At 40.6% G+C, this 16,511-nt stretch overlaps 1 protein-coding gene and 1 non-coding gene across 5 annotated transcripts in view; one reads left to right on the forward strand and one right to left on the reverse strand.

The window, feature by feature from the left end:
* Nucleotides 1–1,446: 1,446 nt before the first annotated feature.
* The window catches only part of LHFPL3 (LHFPL tetraspan subfamily member 3), a 612,036-nt gene continuing 596,971 nt past the window's right edge, over nt 1,447–16,511 (forward strand). For all 4 annotated transcript variants that reach the window (XM_053553932.1, XM_053553934.1, XM_053553933.1 and 1 more), the window contains exon 1: nt 1,447–2,166. In XM_053553932.1, coding sequence (XP_053409907.1) covers nt 1,725–2,166 — 442 coding nt within the window. In that variant the 5' untranslated portion in view covers nt 1,447–1,724. The remainder of the gene's footprint in view (nt 2,167–16,511) is intronic.
* On the reverse strand, nt 14,745–14,870 carry LOC128560667 (small nucleolar RNA ACA64). The gene has a single exon (XR_008373132.1). It is a non-coding gene; the product is annotated as a small nucleolar RNA ACA64 (small nucleolar RNA).

The raw sequence follows: 16,511 nt of genomic DNA on the forward strand, positions 1-16,511 counted from the left end.
TACCTGTTAGGAAATGCTGTAAGATTCTGACACTAACACTTTTAACTTCTTTCCCAGTTTCAGCAGCAGTCCCTTCATGACTCTGCCCTACGTCCCAATTCTATTCTCTCCTTCTTCATACAATCTCAAATCTTCAGGTTATCAGATGAAAAACACAGTTAATCTTCATCACTTAGGGTATGACCCCTCTTGCATGGAACAATCATTTATATAGCCAATGAGCTGTAGACTTAGGGGTCAAATTCCATTAGCGTTCTCTCCTTTTTGCTCAGAGAATTCAGCAATCATACAGTTCAACATGGTTTGTTACCAAAATCTGTTCCTGCAATTAAGCATTCTGGTTTCATTGCTTTGTTGTGTGTGTGTGTGTTAAGCTTCTTTATATCACAGTCAGAAGGAACCACAGAAGTAACCAATGGAAATAGAGAAATCCAGTTTGAAAGGCAAGGACTGTTTAAAAACCAACGGATTTTAAGGGGGACAAAATAAGCTAAGAGAACAGCACGAACTGTAGGGGTACACAACAGCGGGGCTCCATGAAAATGTAAGAAATTATATACGGATAAATCAGGGGACATTACCCCAAAACAACTCTCTGGTCAACTGACGCTTTAGGCTGTGGGAGAGCTGGGAGAGTCCTGAACAATTAAAGCAATCAGCTGCTGCGGTCTGTCCTCTCTTGTCCTTAGCATCCAGCACAGTTCCTGGGCACACAGTCGCTAGCTGCCAATATTTGTGTAGTAAGTGTAACACCAGCCACCTACCCAACGCTTTCAAACAAACTATAAAATTCTGTGACACAGGCACTTCCAGCGCACCCAGGCCCGATCTATGGCGGGATTTGCGGGGGAAATGCCTGATTTAAAGGAAAGTATACGGAATCGCTTGGCTAGGGTTCATTTGCCAGCACATGGCGAAAACGTGGAGAGGAAGCAAGCTCAGGTATACAGATTTGAGACCATCCTAAGGCTTGTCTTTCACACTGTCTGCCAGGCTCCTGTCCAACTTCTGTCTCCACCGGAGGCAGCCACCGAGTTAGCCAGGGGCAGTTCTGCGGTAGTAGTAACAGTGAAGACTCTTGGGGGCAGTACGGCTCCTCTCCTTGGCGCGGGTCGCCTGGAACTGCCGCGCTGCCCCTCGCGCCTCTGCAAAGATGCGGAGGTCGGAGCACGTTGCTGTGCGGTGACGAAAGGCTCCCGCAGCACAGTCAGCCTCTAGAGCCCGGCCCCTAACACAACAGGGATCTGGGGTTGCCCCTACGATCCCAGTGGGTGCGCACCCACCGCTTCTCTGGTGCGCACCCGCCACTTAGGGGGCGTTCCAGGGTCCCCGCGGTCCTCTGCGCCCCTGGCCACCGGCAGCTGGGTGGGAAGCGGGAAGTGGAGTGGGAGGCGCCCGGGGCTCGCGCGCCCGGGTGCTCCGCGCGGGACTTGCCGCCTTCAGCTGCAGCACCTGCAGCCGGCAGAGGCGTGGAGGGCGCTGAGGAGGGTCCGAGCCCGGGCCAGGCGGGAGGGGGGCCGGGAGTCTGAGCCAGGCGAGCCGAGGGGTGCCGCGCTCCCCCGCCCTCCTTCCGGGAGCGAGGATGCAGACTCTGAAACTGGCGCTGCTGGGCTGAGGCGGAGGCAGGGGAGTTGCAGTGCGCGAGGCTCGGCGAGTGTCTCCTGCGCGCGGAGAGGCGGGGGAGGCGGAGGACCGGGAGGAGGAGGAGGAGGCGGAGGGGGAGAATGCCCGGAGCCGCCGCCGCTGCCGCCGCCGCCGCCGCGATGCTCCCGGCTCAGGAGGCTGCCAAGCTGTACCACACCAACTATGTGCGGAACTCGCGGGCCATCGGTGTGCTGTGGGCCATCTTCACCATCTGCTTTGCCATCGTAAACGTGGTGTGCTTCATCCAGCCCTACTGGATCGGCGACGGCGTGGACACCCCGCAAGCGGGCTATTTCGGGCTCTTCCACTACTGCATCGGTAACGGCTTCTCCCGGGAGCTGACCTGCAGAGGCAGCTTCACGGACTTCTCCACGCTGCCCTCGGGCGCCTTCAAAGCCGCCTCCTTCTTCATCGGCCTCTCCATGATGCTCATCATCGCCTGCATCGTTTGCTTTACCCTCTTCTTCTTCTGCAACACGGCCACGGTGTACAAGATCTGCGCCTGGATGCAGCTCACCTCCGGTGAGTGCGCTCTGGCCCGGGCGGAGGCGGGGGACCCCGGGGCGTCCGAGCCAGGGAGGGGCCAGAGTGGGAGGGACCCGGCCGCGCGCGCCAGCGAGCCCGGCAACTTGATCCCCTCGGGCGTCGGGGTGTAGGTGGCGGGAGGCCGGAACCCCCGGGGCTCCCAGCCCGGGCGCTAGCGCGGTGTCTAGGGGCGTGCGGGGGACACCACCCGAGGGACGCGGGGAAGACCAGGCGGTTGCGCTCGGAACTGGGGGTGGGGGGCGGAGAAACGGCGGCTTAGAGAGATTTGGAGGGGGGGTGTCCTGAGGGACTAAGGAGGGACAGACACAGCGAGGGGAAAAGCGGCTTTGGAAGGTTGTAGTGGATGGAACTGCCGGTCTGCTCTGCGCCCGGCTGGGAACATTTCTGTCCTTGTTTCTTCGGGGCGAGGAGCGGGGTGGGGTGGGGTGGAGATTGAACTGAAATTTTTTCGTTCGGTCCCGGGCACTTGTAAATGTTTGGTCATCAGTCTGGAGATTAATACATCTTGTTTCGGTTTCACCTTTTTAAGAAAAACGTAGCTTAGAACTAGTCCCTTGTTCTTCCCAAGTGTCGTCTCACTTTGCCTCCTTGTCCGTGAAAAAGATCCTTCCATTTCATCTTTAAACAGGTCGTCGGGAAATGAAGGTATTAGGGGAGTGACCCGAGAGGAAACCCGTTTGGTTAATATCTCTGATCACTCGTCCCCTGTGGGTGATAGGTTGTTGCTAGCTGGAGAATCATGGAAGTACTTTTTCCTGAGCATCAAAGTTACTTTTAACTCAGAAAACACGGGAGTGCGTGTCCTGGTGGCTTCGAAGAGTCCTGAAACAAGACCGATTCCTCCTGCGCTTCCCCGGGTGCCGGTTCCCTCTCTGCAGCCGCCTTAGACATGCTCCCTTCTCAGTCAGTGGCCCTGAGATCCTTGACATTTTCCTGTTCCAACAGGAAAATGCTGAGATCCTTTTGGTTTTGTAGGATATCCAATGTTCCAGGCAGCCAGACTTTTCATTTGTGCTTTGTTTTATTTTATTCTCATCCTTTAAAGATGTTCAAGAGTTTGTCCTTTCCTCTGTTTCTGGGAAGGTTTTCTGGGGAGTAGGAATTTAATCCCTTAGTTTGTTAAATCCTTTAAAGGTGCTAGACAACAGCCTTAAAGTTCTTGATCTTATGTGGCTACTTTTGATAGTAACAAAAGAGAAGCACGTGGAAGACTAAACTTGTATGGACGTATTTGTTTTGCATTAAGTATGTGTCAGCTGATTTTGATTGGCACCTATTGTGAAAGTGCATGTGTGAAAAAAGCAAGAACTGAGCGCCAGTGGAGACCCAGCCGCTCACACACACACACACCCTGCTGAAAGTCTCCTCTCCCTGCAGGCCTGACTTCCTGAATCAGCATGCCCCCCCCCCAACCCCCGGGTTTTTATATAATGTTAACTTTTATGGCCCTTGCAAGAGCAGGATAACGTTGAGATTTGGAATAAATTTGTGTATTATGGTTGTTCTTGACATTTAGCTCTGGTTTGACTTTGAAGAGAACAGGACATGCAGGATGCAGAGGTTGTAGAAAAAGAATTGACTCTGCACAGCTAATTTTAATTTTTCCAAGTTAAATGACCTATTTAGACCGGTGATTCAAATGAGATTGTTTTTCAAAGGTCTGAAGGTAATTTGCAGGTCATTCCTCCACGACATATTCTCAAATATTTGATTTTTATGAGGTTCCATACTTTAAACCCAAGTGTTTTTTTTTTTTTAAAGGACAGAAAAATGATGTTTGGTAAAGAAATACCAATACTTTGAAGTTAATACAAACTGCAACTATTACAATTTTTTTTCTTTTTTCTTTTTCTCTGCAATAGAGCACACAAACCTCATTTATTCTGGGGTAGTGAAATACAACATTTTCAGACATTTGATATAAATATACTCTCTTGTTTTCCTTGTCATATAAAATGTTATGAAAGCCTGTCTACTAAAAGATACAAGGACATTTACTTCATTGTAGACAAGTCTAGAGCTTTAAGTGGCATATTAAAAAAACAACCACCTTTAGTGAAGTATATTAATAAAAATAATGGATTATGATAACAGGTCAATGAGAATCAAAGTCAGTTATATTCACAGATTTTTAAGGAATGAGATATAGAAGATATTTCTGAAGAATCTCACATTTTTATCCTGGTTTTCAGGGTATTTTTTTTAAGTCTCATGGCACTAACAATTTTATATAATGTCAGTTACTTTGAAAGTGTAATCTCTAACCTTTATTACTCTTTAATGTTAAGCAGCCTTCTCCTACTTATTGTTTAACTGTACCTAGGCTAATCTCAAGTGTAACTTACTAAAGATGAGAGATGAGACTTAATGTACCATTTACTTATTAGAGGTTGTTTAACCTTCATCTGATACCAAATGATTCACTTGTGTGTTTAGTTATCTAATAACACTTTAAATCAGAGCCAGGTAGAATGTAAAATCTGATATAAAATGATATGTTATGATGGAAAGGAGATTTTCTTGTGGTAATAAAATATCAAGAATTATTATTTTATGATTCTGACATTGAACCAAAAAATATTTAATTTATTCGACTGGAAAATGATGTTGCTTATCTATCTGGTGCTACTAATGGTGCTATTATTAACATCTTAAACATGCCCTCTCCCCTCCAAGTCTTTATCAACCTCGGTAGCATGAAATTAGGAAACAGACACAGGAGCTAATATCTTTGGATGTAATCCTGTACTTATGGCTCATGCCTACTATCAAGACTGAAGACATAAAAATAATACATAAAAGTAAATAATGAAAATCAGAGATGTAAAACTTCCCAAATCTAGAGACAACTTCTTGAGAAGAAAAGAGAGACTTTTCTTCTTTCTGTGTGATTTCTCTAACACTAAAAAGAAGAGAGTAGATCTATAATTGGCCAAGAAAGGTAATAAAGTCCAGAATGTTTTTTTCTTCATCGGGATGGAAAGGGAATTTTGTTCCTCCGGGAACTTGCTTCTCTGCTTCTATGCTCTTGTTCTCTTTAAATCAGTATTTCTGATGATTTCAGGGTCTGAGCCAATTCTCAGAGAAGATGTTTTGCCTTGTTTGTTTTACTGACTATAAGCCATACTTTGAATTGTTTCCAGAAGCCAATGTGTTTGTTGTTTTAGGCCAAAGAAATCTTTTCTTTCTTTCTTTTTTTTTTTTATAAAGAAAGAATTAAGGTGGAACTTAAGTTTTCGTAGACATTCACTGTGGATTTCTTTGTCAAAGGCAGCAGATGAGGACGGGCACCGGCTTTTATCTGTGAAGAAGGGGCACCGGATCTGGGTTAGATGTCTTATTCAGGAGGGATAAGGACAGAAGTGGGTTGCATTCCCCAGATGCCTCACCTCTTGTCATTCTGAGTATACCAACAAGAAGGGTGACCAAGATGGCAAGGCTTAGTGCAAGGGTTAAGGGCTGAATTGTTTAGTCATAACCCCCAGGGTGCCAGCCTTAGTTCTCCCAAATTCTTATTAGCCTGCTAGTTTTCTTAAATTTTATAACTTTGTCATTTAGGTGAGATGAGCATGACCAAAGGTAATCACTGCATTTCTCAGCTTGCAAGGGGAGCCTTTGCAGTGGTATACCACGCTATCTCATGGCACCCTGCTCTTTTCTTACAGATCTCATTAATGTTCGAAATCCCAGTGCATTGTTTGTTTAATGTCTGTCTTCTCTAGTACAGTCAAGTTTTTCTTTATGTGGCGTAGACGACAAGAGCACAGACACTGGAGTTAAAAGATGTGGGTTTGAAGCCCGGCTCTCACACCTAGGGAATTAATCTTTCTATTTTTTAGTTGCTTGTCTGCAAGTAGGCACAAAATTGTACATACCACAGGAGACTGATGTAAGGATTAAATGAGCCAGGTTTAGTGCCTGGCTCACAGTAAGCAAGCACTGTATGAGTGTTGGGTACGGTCGCTGTTGTTGTGTTGCCATTATTATTGCTATATCCTGGCACACACAGTACATATATGTCTGGCACATAGTAGGTATGCAATAAATTTTTGTTGAGTTAATGAATAAAGAAATGAATGATTAATGGGGTGAAGAATGAAAGGAGAGAAGAGTGATTTTAAATTTCCTCTAGGCCTTGGTGAGAAGTGAATGCTATCTTAAAGCCATGATACTTAGTTTTCTTAGTGGTTTGTGGCATCAGCAATGGCCGCGCTGACAGAACTCTTCCATATGCTTTGATGGCGATGGTTGCAATCTGACAGCCTTATTCATGATGAGCCTTTTCTCCATATGGAGGCTTTTCTGATATCTATGTAATGATTTGATTATAACCCTAGCAGATAATCGTATCTCAGATTTTAGCAGATTTTCCCTTATTATTTAGTTTCTCATAAAAAATTGCATCATTGAAGATAAGAGTTTTTATTTAGGAATCAAGAGACCAGGCTTTCTTTCATGAAGAGCAGAGACCTGTTCCAGGTTGGAATTCCTTATGTGCCTTCAGGAGCAATAGGACAGGAGAAGACAATGGGTTTTGCAGGCTTTCCCATTTCTTCCTACTGGGCATCAGTACAAAAGCACTCTTCTTGGACACCCAGGAGCCTGCCAAGCCTGAGCGGTTAGGGTGGTGATACTGAGTGTGCAGAGTTCTGAAGAGGGGACAACGCTGGGATTTACTCAGGCAGACTCAGTGCTCAGGATGATCATTAGTCCTTACCATTTGACGAATAGTGAGCCGGCATGAGAAAGCAAACACTTGCCTAAAAGAGCTGCTAATTTTTCCTAAATTCAGTGAACAAGGGTTTCACTCTACCAAAGCATTTCAAACATTCTCCTCGGTATAGAGGGAGTAATGTGCACTGCTGGGGAAGGCAGTTTTTATTTTCTAACAACATATTCCACTTGGAAGAATTTTCCAGTTACCAAGTCAAATACATGAGAAAGAGATTTGAAATAATTTAGAAACTTTTTTTCTTATATGCATGTATGTAATAAAGAATGTGATAGTTGAAGAGATGTTACAGGATATAATTATGTGAATGTCAAAACAAACACTTTTGGTAACAGTGAGATTTTAAGTTAACGTCTATAAAAAATAATAGGTCCAACATAACCCATGTGGCATATTATTGGGAGTTTTTCCTCCCTTGGTACAAGGCTGTACATTGAACAGCTTTTCCACTGTAAAAATGTTAACAAGGTGCTTATATACTTCTATAAATAAATAATAAATATAATAAAAGCCTGAGCAGAGTGTGGCATTAGATGCTGAACGTGAAAACACCTATTTAGGAATTGTTCTTTTTGTTTGGAATGATGAGTCCAGCCAGCCAGGCCAGTATACATAGCATTATGTTTCATGGACATACCTCAGAAATTTCTCAAAGTGAACAAAAGAAATTTTTTTTTCCAGTTTTTGGCTGGGGCTGGGTTTGAACCCACCACCTCCAGTATATGGGGCCAGGGCCCTACTCCTTTGAGCCAAGGAGGTCACTATGGTTCACAGGCACCGCCCAGTGAACAAAATTTTAAATGAAAAAAAGAAACAGAGTATATTGCTAGAAATGCATTGTGTGGCTCAGTGCACGTCTGTGTGTGCTGTGAGAAGATAAACCGGGGGAGGAGTTGAGGGGACTTTGCATCACATTGGCATGAAGCAAAGAACACACCAGGAGAATTCTAATTTGGGGCCTTCATAGCATGATTAACTGGTCTAGTTTTAAAGTGTCACTTTCATAAAGTGTTTTGAACTTGAGGGGTTGGCACCAGCTTTAATTAATGTGAATTTTCCTTGTCATAATGAGTCAACTGGAATTTTTATTTGATTTGAGGAAAGAGCAAGGAACTGCCCTTTATTCTTAATAATAATAAGATAATGATGGGAAGTAAGAGGCTGTGATATGTAACAAGTAATAGATAAGTTATTTGATGATATAAATGTAATACTGTTATGAAAAGTCACTGGCACATGTGGAAAAAAGAGAAATAAATGAAAATAACCTCTCCCAGCATCGTGAATGTTCACATAATTAATATTGTAATTAAAATCGTAAGCTCTCAATTATGACTGATTCTATGACACTCCCACTGCACAAGATCCTGGTACTATTCATAGTTTAAATTGTTCTCGCTATAATCTTGAGCACATTCCTCACTTCTGCTAAAATAAAACAGAAAATGAGAGGCTTGCAAGAGGAAGATAAATAATTTTTTGACCACTAGAGACATGAACCATATCTGACTACTAGTGGGCAGAATGAAAAAAGAAAATAGACCTTTCTGAATTAGAGTTGGTGGCCCAGAATTGCCATATTTGGGTTCTGACATCTTTCCCAGCTTAATGAAACCAAGGTCTGCATCAAGGTAGGAGGAGGAAAGATGCTACATGGTAAACTGAGAGAAGTTGGTCTCTACCTGCGTGAAATTTCGAGATTAGGACCAGTTTAAGAGTAGTGAAAGGGAATGGCAATCAATGATTAAGTTGTAGATCTTGAAAAGAGGCCTTTTCTGAAGCTGACATGCAGAATTTAACTAACCAAGAAAATCCTGTACATTCATTATAGAAAATAATGGCAGACAGGAGTTTGAGGAGAACACAACTTGAGCTTTAGTACAGAATGCATCACTGGGATGTGGGAGTAGTCTTGAGGGGAGGACAGTGTTCTGTATGGCCCTTAGTTGATTTCTCTCTCTCTCTTTTTTTTTTTTTTTGGAGACAGAGTCTCACTCAGTAGCCATGGGCAGAGTGCTGCAGCATCACAGCTCATAGTGACCTCAAATTCAAGCAATCCTCTTTCCTCAGCCTCCCAAGTATCTGGGACTATAGGCACCTGCCACAATGTCCAGCTATTTTTTAGAGATGGGGGTCTCATTCTTACGCAGGCTGGTTTAGAACTCCTGAGCTCAGGTGATCCACCTGCCTCAGCCTCCCAGCGTGCTAGGATTACAGGCATGAGCCACTACGCCTGGCCTCTTTATGCTAATTTTTAAAGTTGGCCTCCCAGAGTGCTAGGATTACAGACATGAGCTACTGTGCCTGACCACATAGCTGATTTCATTGAAGATTAAAAGTGAGGTGCTGCAAAATCATAATGGGAAATGTGTATCATCATTGACAGAAGACGCAGGCAGTATTTGAAAAACAAGCAAACAGATCCAGCTGTGAAGAATGACAGGGACACAGAGGAGTGACACCAAAAATAAATGAAGTATGAATAGAAAAGAGACTATGAAATTCAAGGTTGAAAGCCTGTGGAATTTGGTATCATGAAAGGCTTAAAGACGTTATCAGCATAGGACAAGCAGAGAGCTGGAATGTGCAGTGTGGTGCAGAGCTGTGTGCAAATCCCGGTGACTGAGAAAGAAAAATTATGGCTCCATGCTCCATACAGGGAATTTTAATAGACTCTAAGATATAGCTATTCAAAGGAAGAGATGATTGAGCTTCTTATATGGCAGGTGGAACTATGGAGGATTAAAGTAAGCCAACCAAAGAAAGGAAAGGTCATTGTAAAATTTGATGAAAAGCCTTCCTGTAGTTTTTCTTTGAAAAGCTAGTTAACTTGTGAGATGAAATTGATTTCTATAATGCCTGTGATGGGGAAAGGGAACTTAACAGTGAGGATTTGGGCAAATATATTTGCAGAGCATATTAACAACATGTATAGTTATTAAAATACAAAGCTAAATTAATTGACTTCATGTATGATTCAGATGATTAATGGCCAATGATATTGTGGATCTGTGTGATGCCGAATATTAGTTAACTGCATTTCCCCATTTTAACCAGTTGACTGGACAAGGCTCAGTACTAGCCACTTATAAAATCTTCATAGAGAAAGGAATGCTGTACTGCAGTATTTTAAAGATTATGGTTGTTAGCATTTTAATGATCATCCTATTAGTAGATAAAGATCATCATTAGAATTTATATCAAATATACGTAGAAATATGAATGCCATGCAGAAGATAAGGATTATTTGAAACATTTGTTTTCTAAAACATTTATGTATTTACATATGCATGTGTAAAGTAGTCTGAGTTGTAAAATGTATTACTGTAGGCTGTAGTCAAAATATTTGAAAGATATTATTCTAGAGAAAAGATCATTTAGTACAAATTTATAAAAATAACGATCTTTTCTTTGGAAAATTGTGAAAGATTTGCATCCATTTAGAGGTAATTTTGTATTAGAAGATAGACTGGATAAAATATACTTAACCTAAGCAATTCTGAGATGCTTTTGTTTGGTTTTCCTTTCTTGCATCTGTTTATGATTTTTATCACTCAGGTACTCCAATTGCATTGTGGGTTGATTGAAAATTAGAATTTTTTTCTGGATGTTATTTTTTTGGACCCTTGGTACTATAAAAAATGGACAGGGCCTACCTCTGAGCAGCAATATAGCTAAAAAATAATTTAACAAATGTACTTAACCTAATGCCAAATGGATATAGACTGACAGACTTTTGGAAATTGTAATCATTTAGCACAGTCTCTTCGTTTTCTAGATAAATAATAATCATCAATACTAACTATTGAGTACTACCACTTGCAAAAACCTTTAGCTTTTAGTATATTTAGCTCTCATAAGAGACTTAGAATATGCCCATTTTGCAGATGAATAAATTGAGGATTAAAACTTACTCAAAAATATTTTTAAGGTCATAGAGCCACATTATTTGAGCCAAAATCAAACTCTCCTCCCTACAACATACTGCCACCAAGTCTGAGAGAAATCGAGAGTCTTGCCAAAATGACATTTCAGTAAAATTGAGGTCAACACTCATCTAATTTCCAGTGCAGTCCCATTTCTATTAATACCACTTTTTTGCCTCCCAACTTAATGTGCATTTGTTCAGTGTAACTTCAATATTTCATCATTATATATCATTATGAAAAGAAGTATCTTCTACTTATAGGGGAAATAATTATCTATACGTTTACAAGACTTTTCCTCTTCAAGTATACTTAGGTGTGATAAGAGACCCCTCGTCCCATTCTTTTCATTTCTCTAACCTAGAGCCCAGGGTGGTTCTTTTCCCATAACATCCCCTTGGTTACCTCTCTGATACCATTACTTTGTATCTTAGACTGTGAATTCCTAAGGGCAAGGGCAATGTCAACATTACTGGCTCTGTGTCATTCATTCCTGCCTTGCATTAAATATAGAAACATTCAGAATAGATTTGCTTGTTGATGGTGGTGGCTAAGATGGAAAGGATTATTAAGTCACAGACACAGGTCTGAAGAAGATCATAATAGACTTGAAGCATCTGAGTGAGGAAGGAGAACTGAGGCTAGTCAGAAGATTTGCATTTTGACTTGCCATCTGACTGGCTAAATGACTTTGGGCAAGTCACTTGACTGTCTTTGACTTCTCATTTTCTTGATTTCATTTTTGTAAGGCTTATACAGTTTTATCTAGATACAAAAAAGAGATCGCAAGTTATGAACATTGAATCACCTCTGCTAACCATGTGTTGCTATGCTTTTACCAAGAAAGTAAACCCTAAGAAAACCATCAAAGGTATGGTAAGACTAAGGCAGAAAGAAATAGGGAACAATCCTAGATAGACAGATAAGTATCTAAAGTTATATTTTCTCCATCTAATGAGAGTTTAAGCAAAAAAAAATCTAACATTTGTATTCTTAGGATTATTGAATTAATGCATGTAAAACACTTAAAACTGAAACTAGCATGTAGTAAACACTCAAAAAAATGTTACTTATGATAACTGGTGTAATTATTGTTACTAGTATTACTAAAGATCATGGTGGAGGTATGGTTAGCATTCAGAAAATTTAGTAGACAGGAAAATTGAACTTACAATATGCAACCTAATGAAGGCAAGTTAGTATCACAACTTATATGTGCTAGATCTACCTTTTTCTAACAACTGAAAAGATGACGGTTGTGAATACCTTTTATAAATTGCACAGAGCTATATAGATGCCATTATGATTACTATAATAAATTTTATATATTACTGACAAAGCACCACATTCAGTTAAGAGTTTAATTTTATGTTCCCAGGTCTAGCTCTTTCATTTTATTTGTCTGGGGTAATGACTAAAAGTTAACAGGAATGTATTTTGGAGATAATTTTGAACTGTTTTGTAACTTCAACTAAACAAACTTGAAAAAAAAGTAAGCTGTGTTTTCAAGATGTCATAGACAAGACAATTTTTTGATTGTGTCAAGACCCAAGCAGGTAGGCATTCTTTTAAGTTCCTCCTCCAAATGATAGAGAAATCTTATCAGATGTTACCCAAATTGTTTTCTCTGCACAGTTATCAAAAGCAAAATTGAATATTCTCAATCTCTAATAACATCAGGAGCAAATTAGAAGTAGCATTTGTTCTGTGCTATTTTAATTGTAGCTGTAATACACTGAAAATTAAATTTCTCAGTGTTGTATCTGTGAATCTTAAGTTTTTCCTAAACAAAGAAGGTATTTAAGATGATCAGATTTGTGCTCAAATGAAGATTATGTTGCCTTGTTTTTCATTAACATGGTAACTCCTTGTATTTCTTTAGCTTTTCTAAAGAAAGTAAAAAAGGAAATCAATATTCTTTTTTTATTTTTATTTTTGGAAGATGAGATCTTGCTCTTGCTCAGTGTGGTCTTGAACTGCTGAGCTAAAGCAATCTGCCTGCCTTTGCCACCCAGAGTGCTAGGACGACAGATGTGAGTCACTGTGCCTGGCCCCAATATTATTTCTTATTAATACTGTTTTCATTTTAGGTCTAAAGTCACCAGTTTACTGTAAAATCGTAATATCAGTTTGCTGTGACTGCATCTTTGACTGTGATATAAACTATTTGGATGAACAATGAGCAAATGAACATTTTCCATCTCTCCTTGTGGTGACTATGCAGGGTTGATGTTGACAAGAGAACTTACTAAACACTGTTGATTGATTATACTCTATTTTGGAGACACAGTGAGCATTGCTGAGCAGTCCTGAAGGTCACAGTGAATTGCTCTTCTCTTCCAGACCTCTCAGTCTTTTGGAAAGGGCTCTGTAGTAAGGTGGGTTCCAATGGGGATACGGGTGAGGATCCACCAGCCCCAGTGCACTTTCCTGAAGACCCCTCCTTTAACGGCAGGACTGGCTCTAGAGGGAGCTCCAGCCCTGTCTTCTTGTGCTTCTCAGAACTTTGCCTTTTACAGGGTCAGGTCCAGAGTTGTTTTCTCCCTGTCGCTAATGTAATTGTAAGACAATATTTTAAGGGATTGAGGGTGGAGATTAAAAATGAAGGTTGGAAAAAAAATAAGAAAAGGAATTCATCAGAATATGTGCAGTAGAAGGGAAAACTTCTTTACTGACAAGAAAAAGTCAATCTCCAGCCCCTGGCCTCAGTGTAAAATTCTTTGAAATGACTCTCAATGATTTATCTGATCTCTGAAGAAGTTGTTGTACTTTCAGTAGCCTACCCTTTTAGAGAACACATTGGATGGTCTTCTCTATCAAGATATGTTGGCTTTTATTTCTTAGACTGGAGATGGACAAATGAAAATGACTTGGGTAGGTTGCTGGAGAATTTAAAACAAGCAATTCAGAACTGTAAGATTCTAAACAGCCATTTGGTCTTCATGGTCATGAGCTATGCGTTATTGATTGTATTTGTAGTAGTCTGAACATGTTTTGAAAATTGAAAAAGTAGAGTTGAAAATCCTATTTCTTGGGAAACTTTAGGGACTATTCAAAATCTCAAAACAATGCTTAAGATAACTCAGAACGCAGAGCCCAGCCATAGGCAAATGATGCTTCACATGGTTAGAATGGAAAACTCAGCACCTAATTTGTTAGTTCCTAACCATATGTTCCAGTCTGTATTTCTTTCAACAAAACAAAAAGGACAGAAATGAGTGCCTGCTATATACTCACATGCAGTGTTCTCACCAGTCACCATTCAAAGGATGCACAAATTCCATTCTTTTCTTCCTCACTTTTTAAAAATGGGTCCTGAACTCAATCTGATTCCTATTTTTTTGAGAACCTACAGTGTAGCAAGTCCTTTAGAGGAAAACTTTCAAAAAGTACACCTCCCTGCTCAACACCAAGGCTTTTTTCCATCTCGTATTTAAAGGGCATTCTTTTTAATCCTCACCAGAATCCCCCTTCATTAGCCCACAATGCCCTTCTATGGCCACAGAACCCACTAAGTGTCTGTGCCTGAACAAGCCAAGCAGAAAATCTGAAACTACATTGATGCTACAAGTCAATATAGCACATTTGTATTGCTGTAGGTCTGCTTAGAGTTTTTTGACTGAACTTAAAGTGCACAGAAAAACGAGGGAAAGTTTGGCAATCAGTTCAAATTCATTTGACAAGGCTTCCCTTTTGGGGGTGCACTATTAAAGAATTGCTTTTTTTTTCCCACAAAGAGTCTGATGACATGAGTAGTTTTTTTGGAATTCTCCAGATGTGTTAGAATATTATGCAAAATGTAGTGTAGAAATACGTCTTTTAAGAAGTAAAGCTTGAACTTGTGCAATGAAAGAGAAGGTGATTTAAATTTCTGTTGTCGTTCTATGGTTTTTTTTTTTTTTTCCAGCTGGGTTTCACCCCTGCACACGAGACAGTGGGTGGTGAGCTGAGGCTCCTGCTGGCTCTGGGCACCGCCTCTCACTCCTGGCTACAGCCAAAGCCAGGAGTGATTTTCAGTAGTTCTACTGTTTTTTAGCCTAGTCATCACTTTGGTTTTGTTTAACACTTGCAAAAGAAACCCTTGTTTCAGTTCATGTGGGAACATGTTATGAATAATATATTTTATGTTTGTGGATATGGCCTGTGTGTGTACATGTGTGTATGGTTTAAAGAATAATAATAACCATTTGTACGCCTGTTACCCACACTCCTGATTATATCCCTTTCCCACCCAGAGGTAGCCAATTCTTGAGTTTTGTGTTATTACCTTACATTTCTATACATGGGTAGTTTTATCACTGTAATTTATATATTCCTGAGGAGCACAATTTAAATTTTTCTGTTTCTTTCTTTTTTTTTTTTTTTTTTGAGACAGAGTGTTTTGAGACACTATGTTTTTTTTTGAGACAGAGTCTCACTATGTTGCTCTCAGTAGAGTGCCATAGTGTCACAGCTCACAGCAACCTCCAACTCCTGGGCTTAAGTGATTCTCTTGCCTCAGCCTCCCAAGTAGCTGGGACTACAGGCAACTGCTACAATGCCCAGCTATTTTGTTGTTGTTGTTGTTGTTATTGTTGTTTAGCAGACCCAGGCTGTGTTTGAACCCACCAGCCCCGGTGTATATGGCCAGTGCCCTAGCTACTGAGCTATAGGCGCCAAGCCTCTTTGTTTCTGTTTTTAAAGGAAGTGCTTTTAGAATTTTACCATTTAGCAAAACATATGCTGTAGATTTTTATTGTTTGCAAATACTATTTATTAGATTAAATACGTTCCCTTATATTCTTACGTTGATAAGAAGTTTTAATATTTTGGGCGGCACCTGTGGCTCAGTGAGCAGGGCGCCAGCCCCATATACCGAGGGTGGCGGGTTCAAGCCCAGTCAAACTGCAACAAAAAAATAGCCGGGCATTGTGGCAGGTGCCTGTAGTCCCAGCTACTTGGGAGGCTGAGGCAGGAGAATCGCCTAAGCCCAGGAGTTGGAGGTTGCTGTGAGCTGTGTGAGGCCACGACACTCTACCGAGGGCAATAAAGTGAAACTCTGTCTCTACAAAAAAAAAAAAAAAAAAAAAGAAGTTTTAATATTTTGAATATATGGTAAAATTTTATTTAATGCATATTCTTCATCTATCGAGATGATCAAATTACCTTTCTGAATTAATATCTACTGATGAGATGGATTATAACTCTGGCTTTTCTAATGTTGCAGTAATTGTGTCTTTAAAAATGAAGCCAACTTTGCCATACATTGTGTGACTCGACTGCTAATATTTTATTATCTTTGAATGTATTTCCATGAATGAGGTTAGTGTTTTTGTTTCCTTTGTCATACTGTCTTTACCTAGTTTAGATGTCAAGGTTATGTAAGAGTTATAACAGTTGAGAAGTCTCTCTTATTTCTTTTCTTTGAAGGAATTTGTGTATAATTGGAATGATCTGTTCCTTGAATATTTAATAGAATGATCTCATAAAACTCTCTGATCCTGGCATTTCTTTGTAGGAAGATTTTAAAACTACTCATTACATTTCTTGAATTGTTACAGAATCGTCCAAGTTTTAAAATTTTATCTTAAGTCAATTTGTTAAGACAGATTTTTTTCCAAGAATTTGTCCATTTATTTCATCTGCATTTCCAATTTATTGGCTTAAAGCTATTCATAATTTAC

The sequence above is a fragment of the Nycticebus coucang genome, chromosome 11 (genome assembly GCF_027406575.1).
Source record: "Nycticebus coucang isolate mNycCou1 chromosome 11, mNycCou1.pri, whole genome shotgun sequence".
Taxonomy (NCBI): domain Eukaryota; kingdom Metazoa; phylum Chordata; class Mammalia; order Primates; family Lorisidae; genus Nycticebus; species Nycticebus coucang.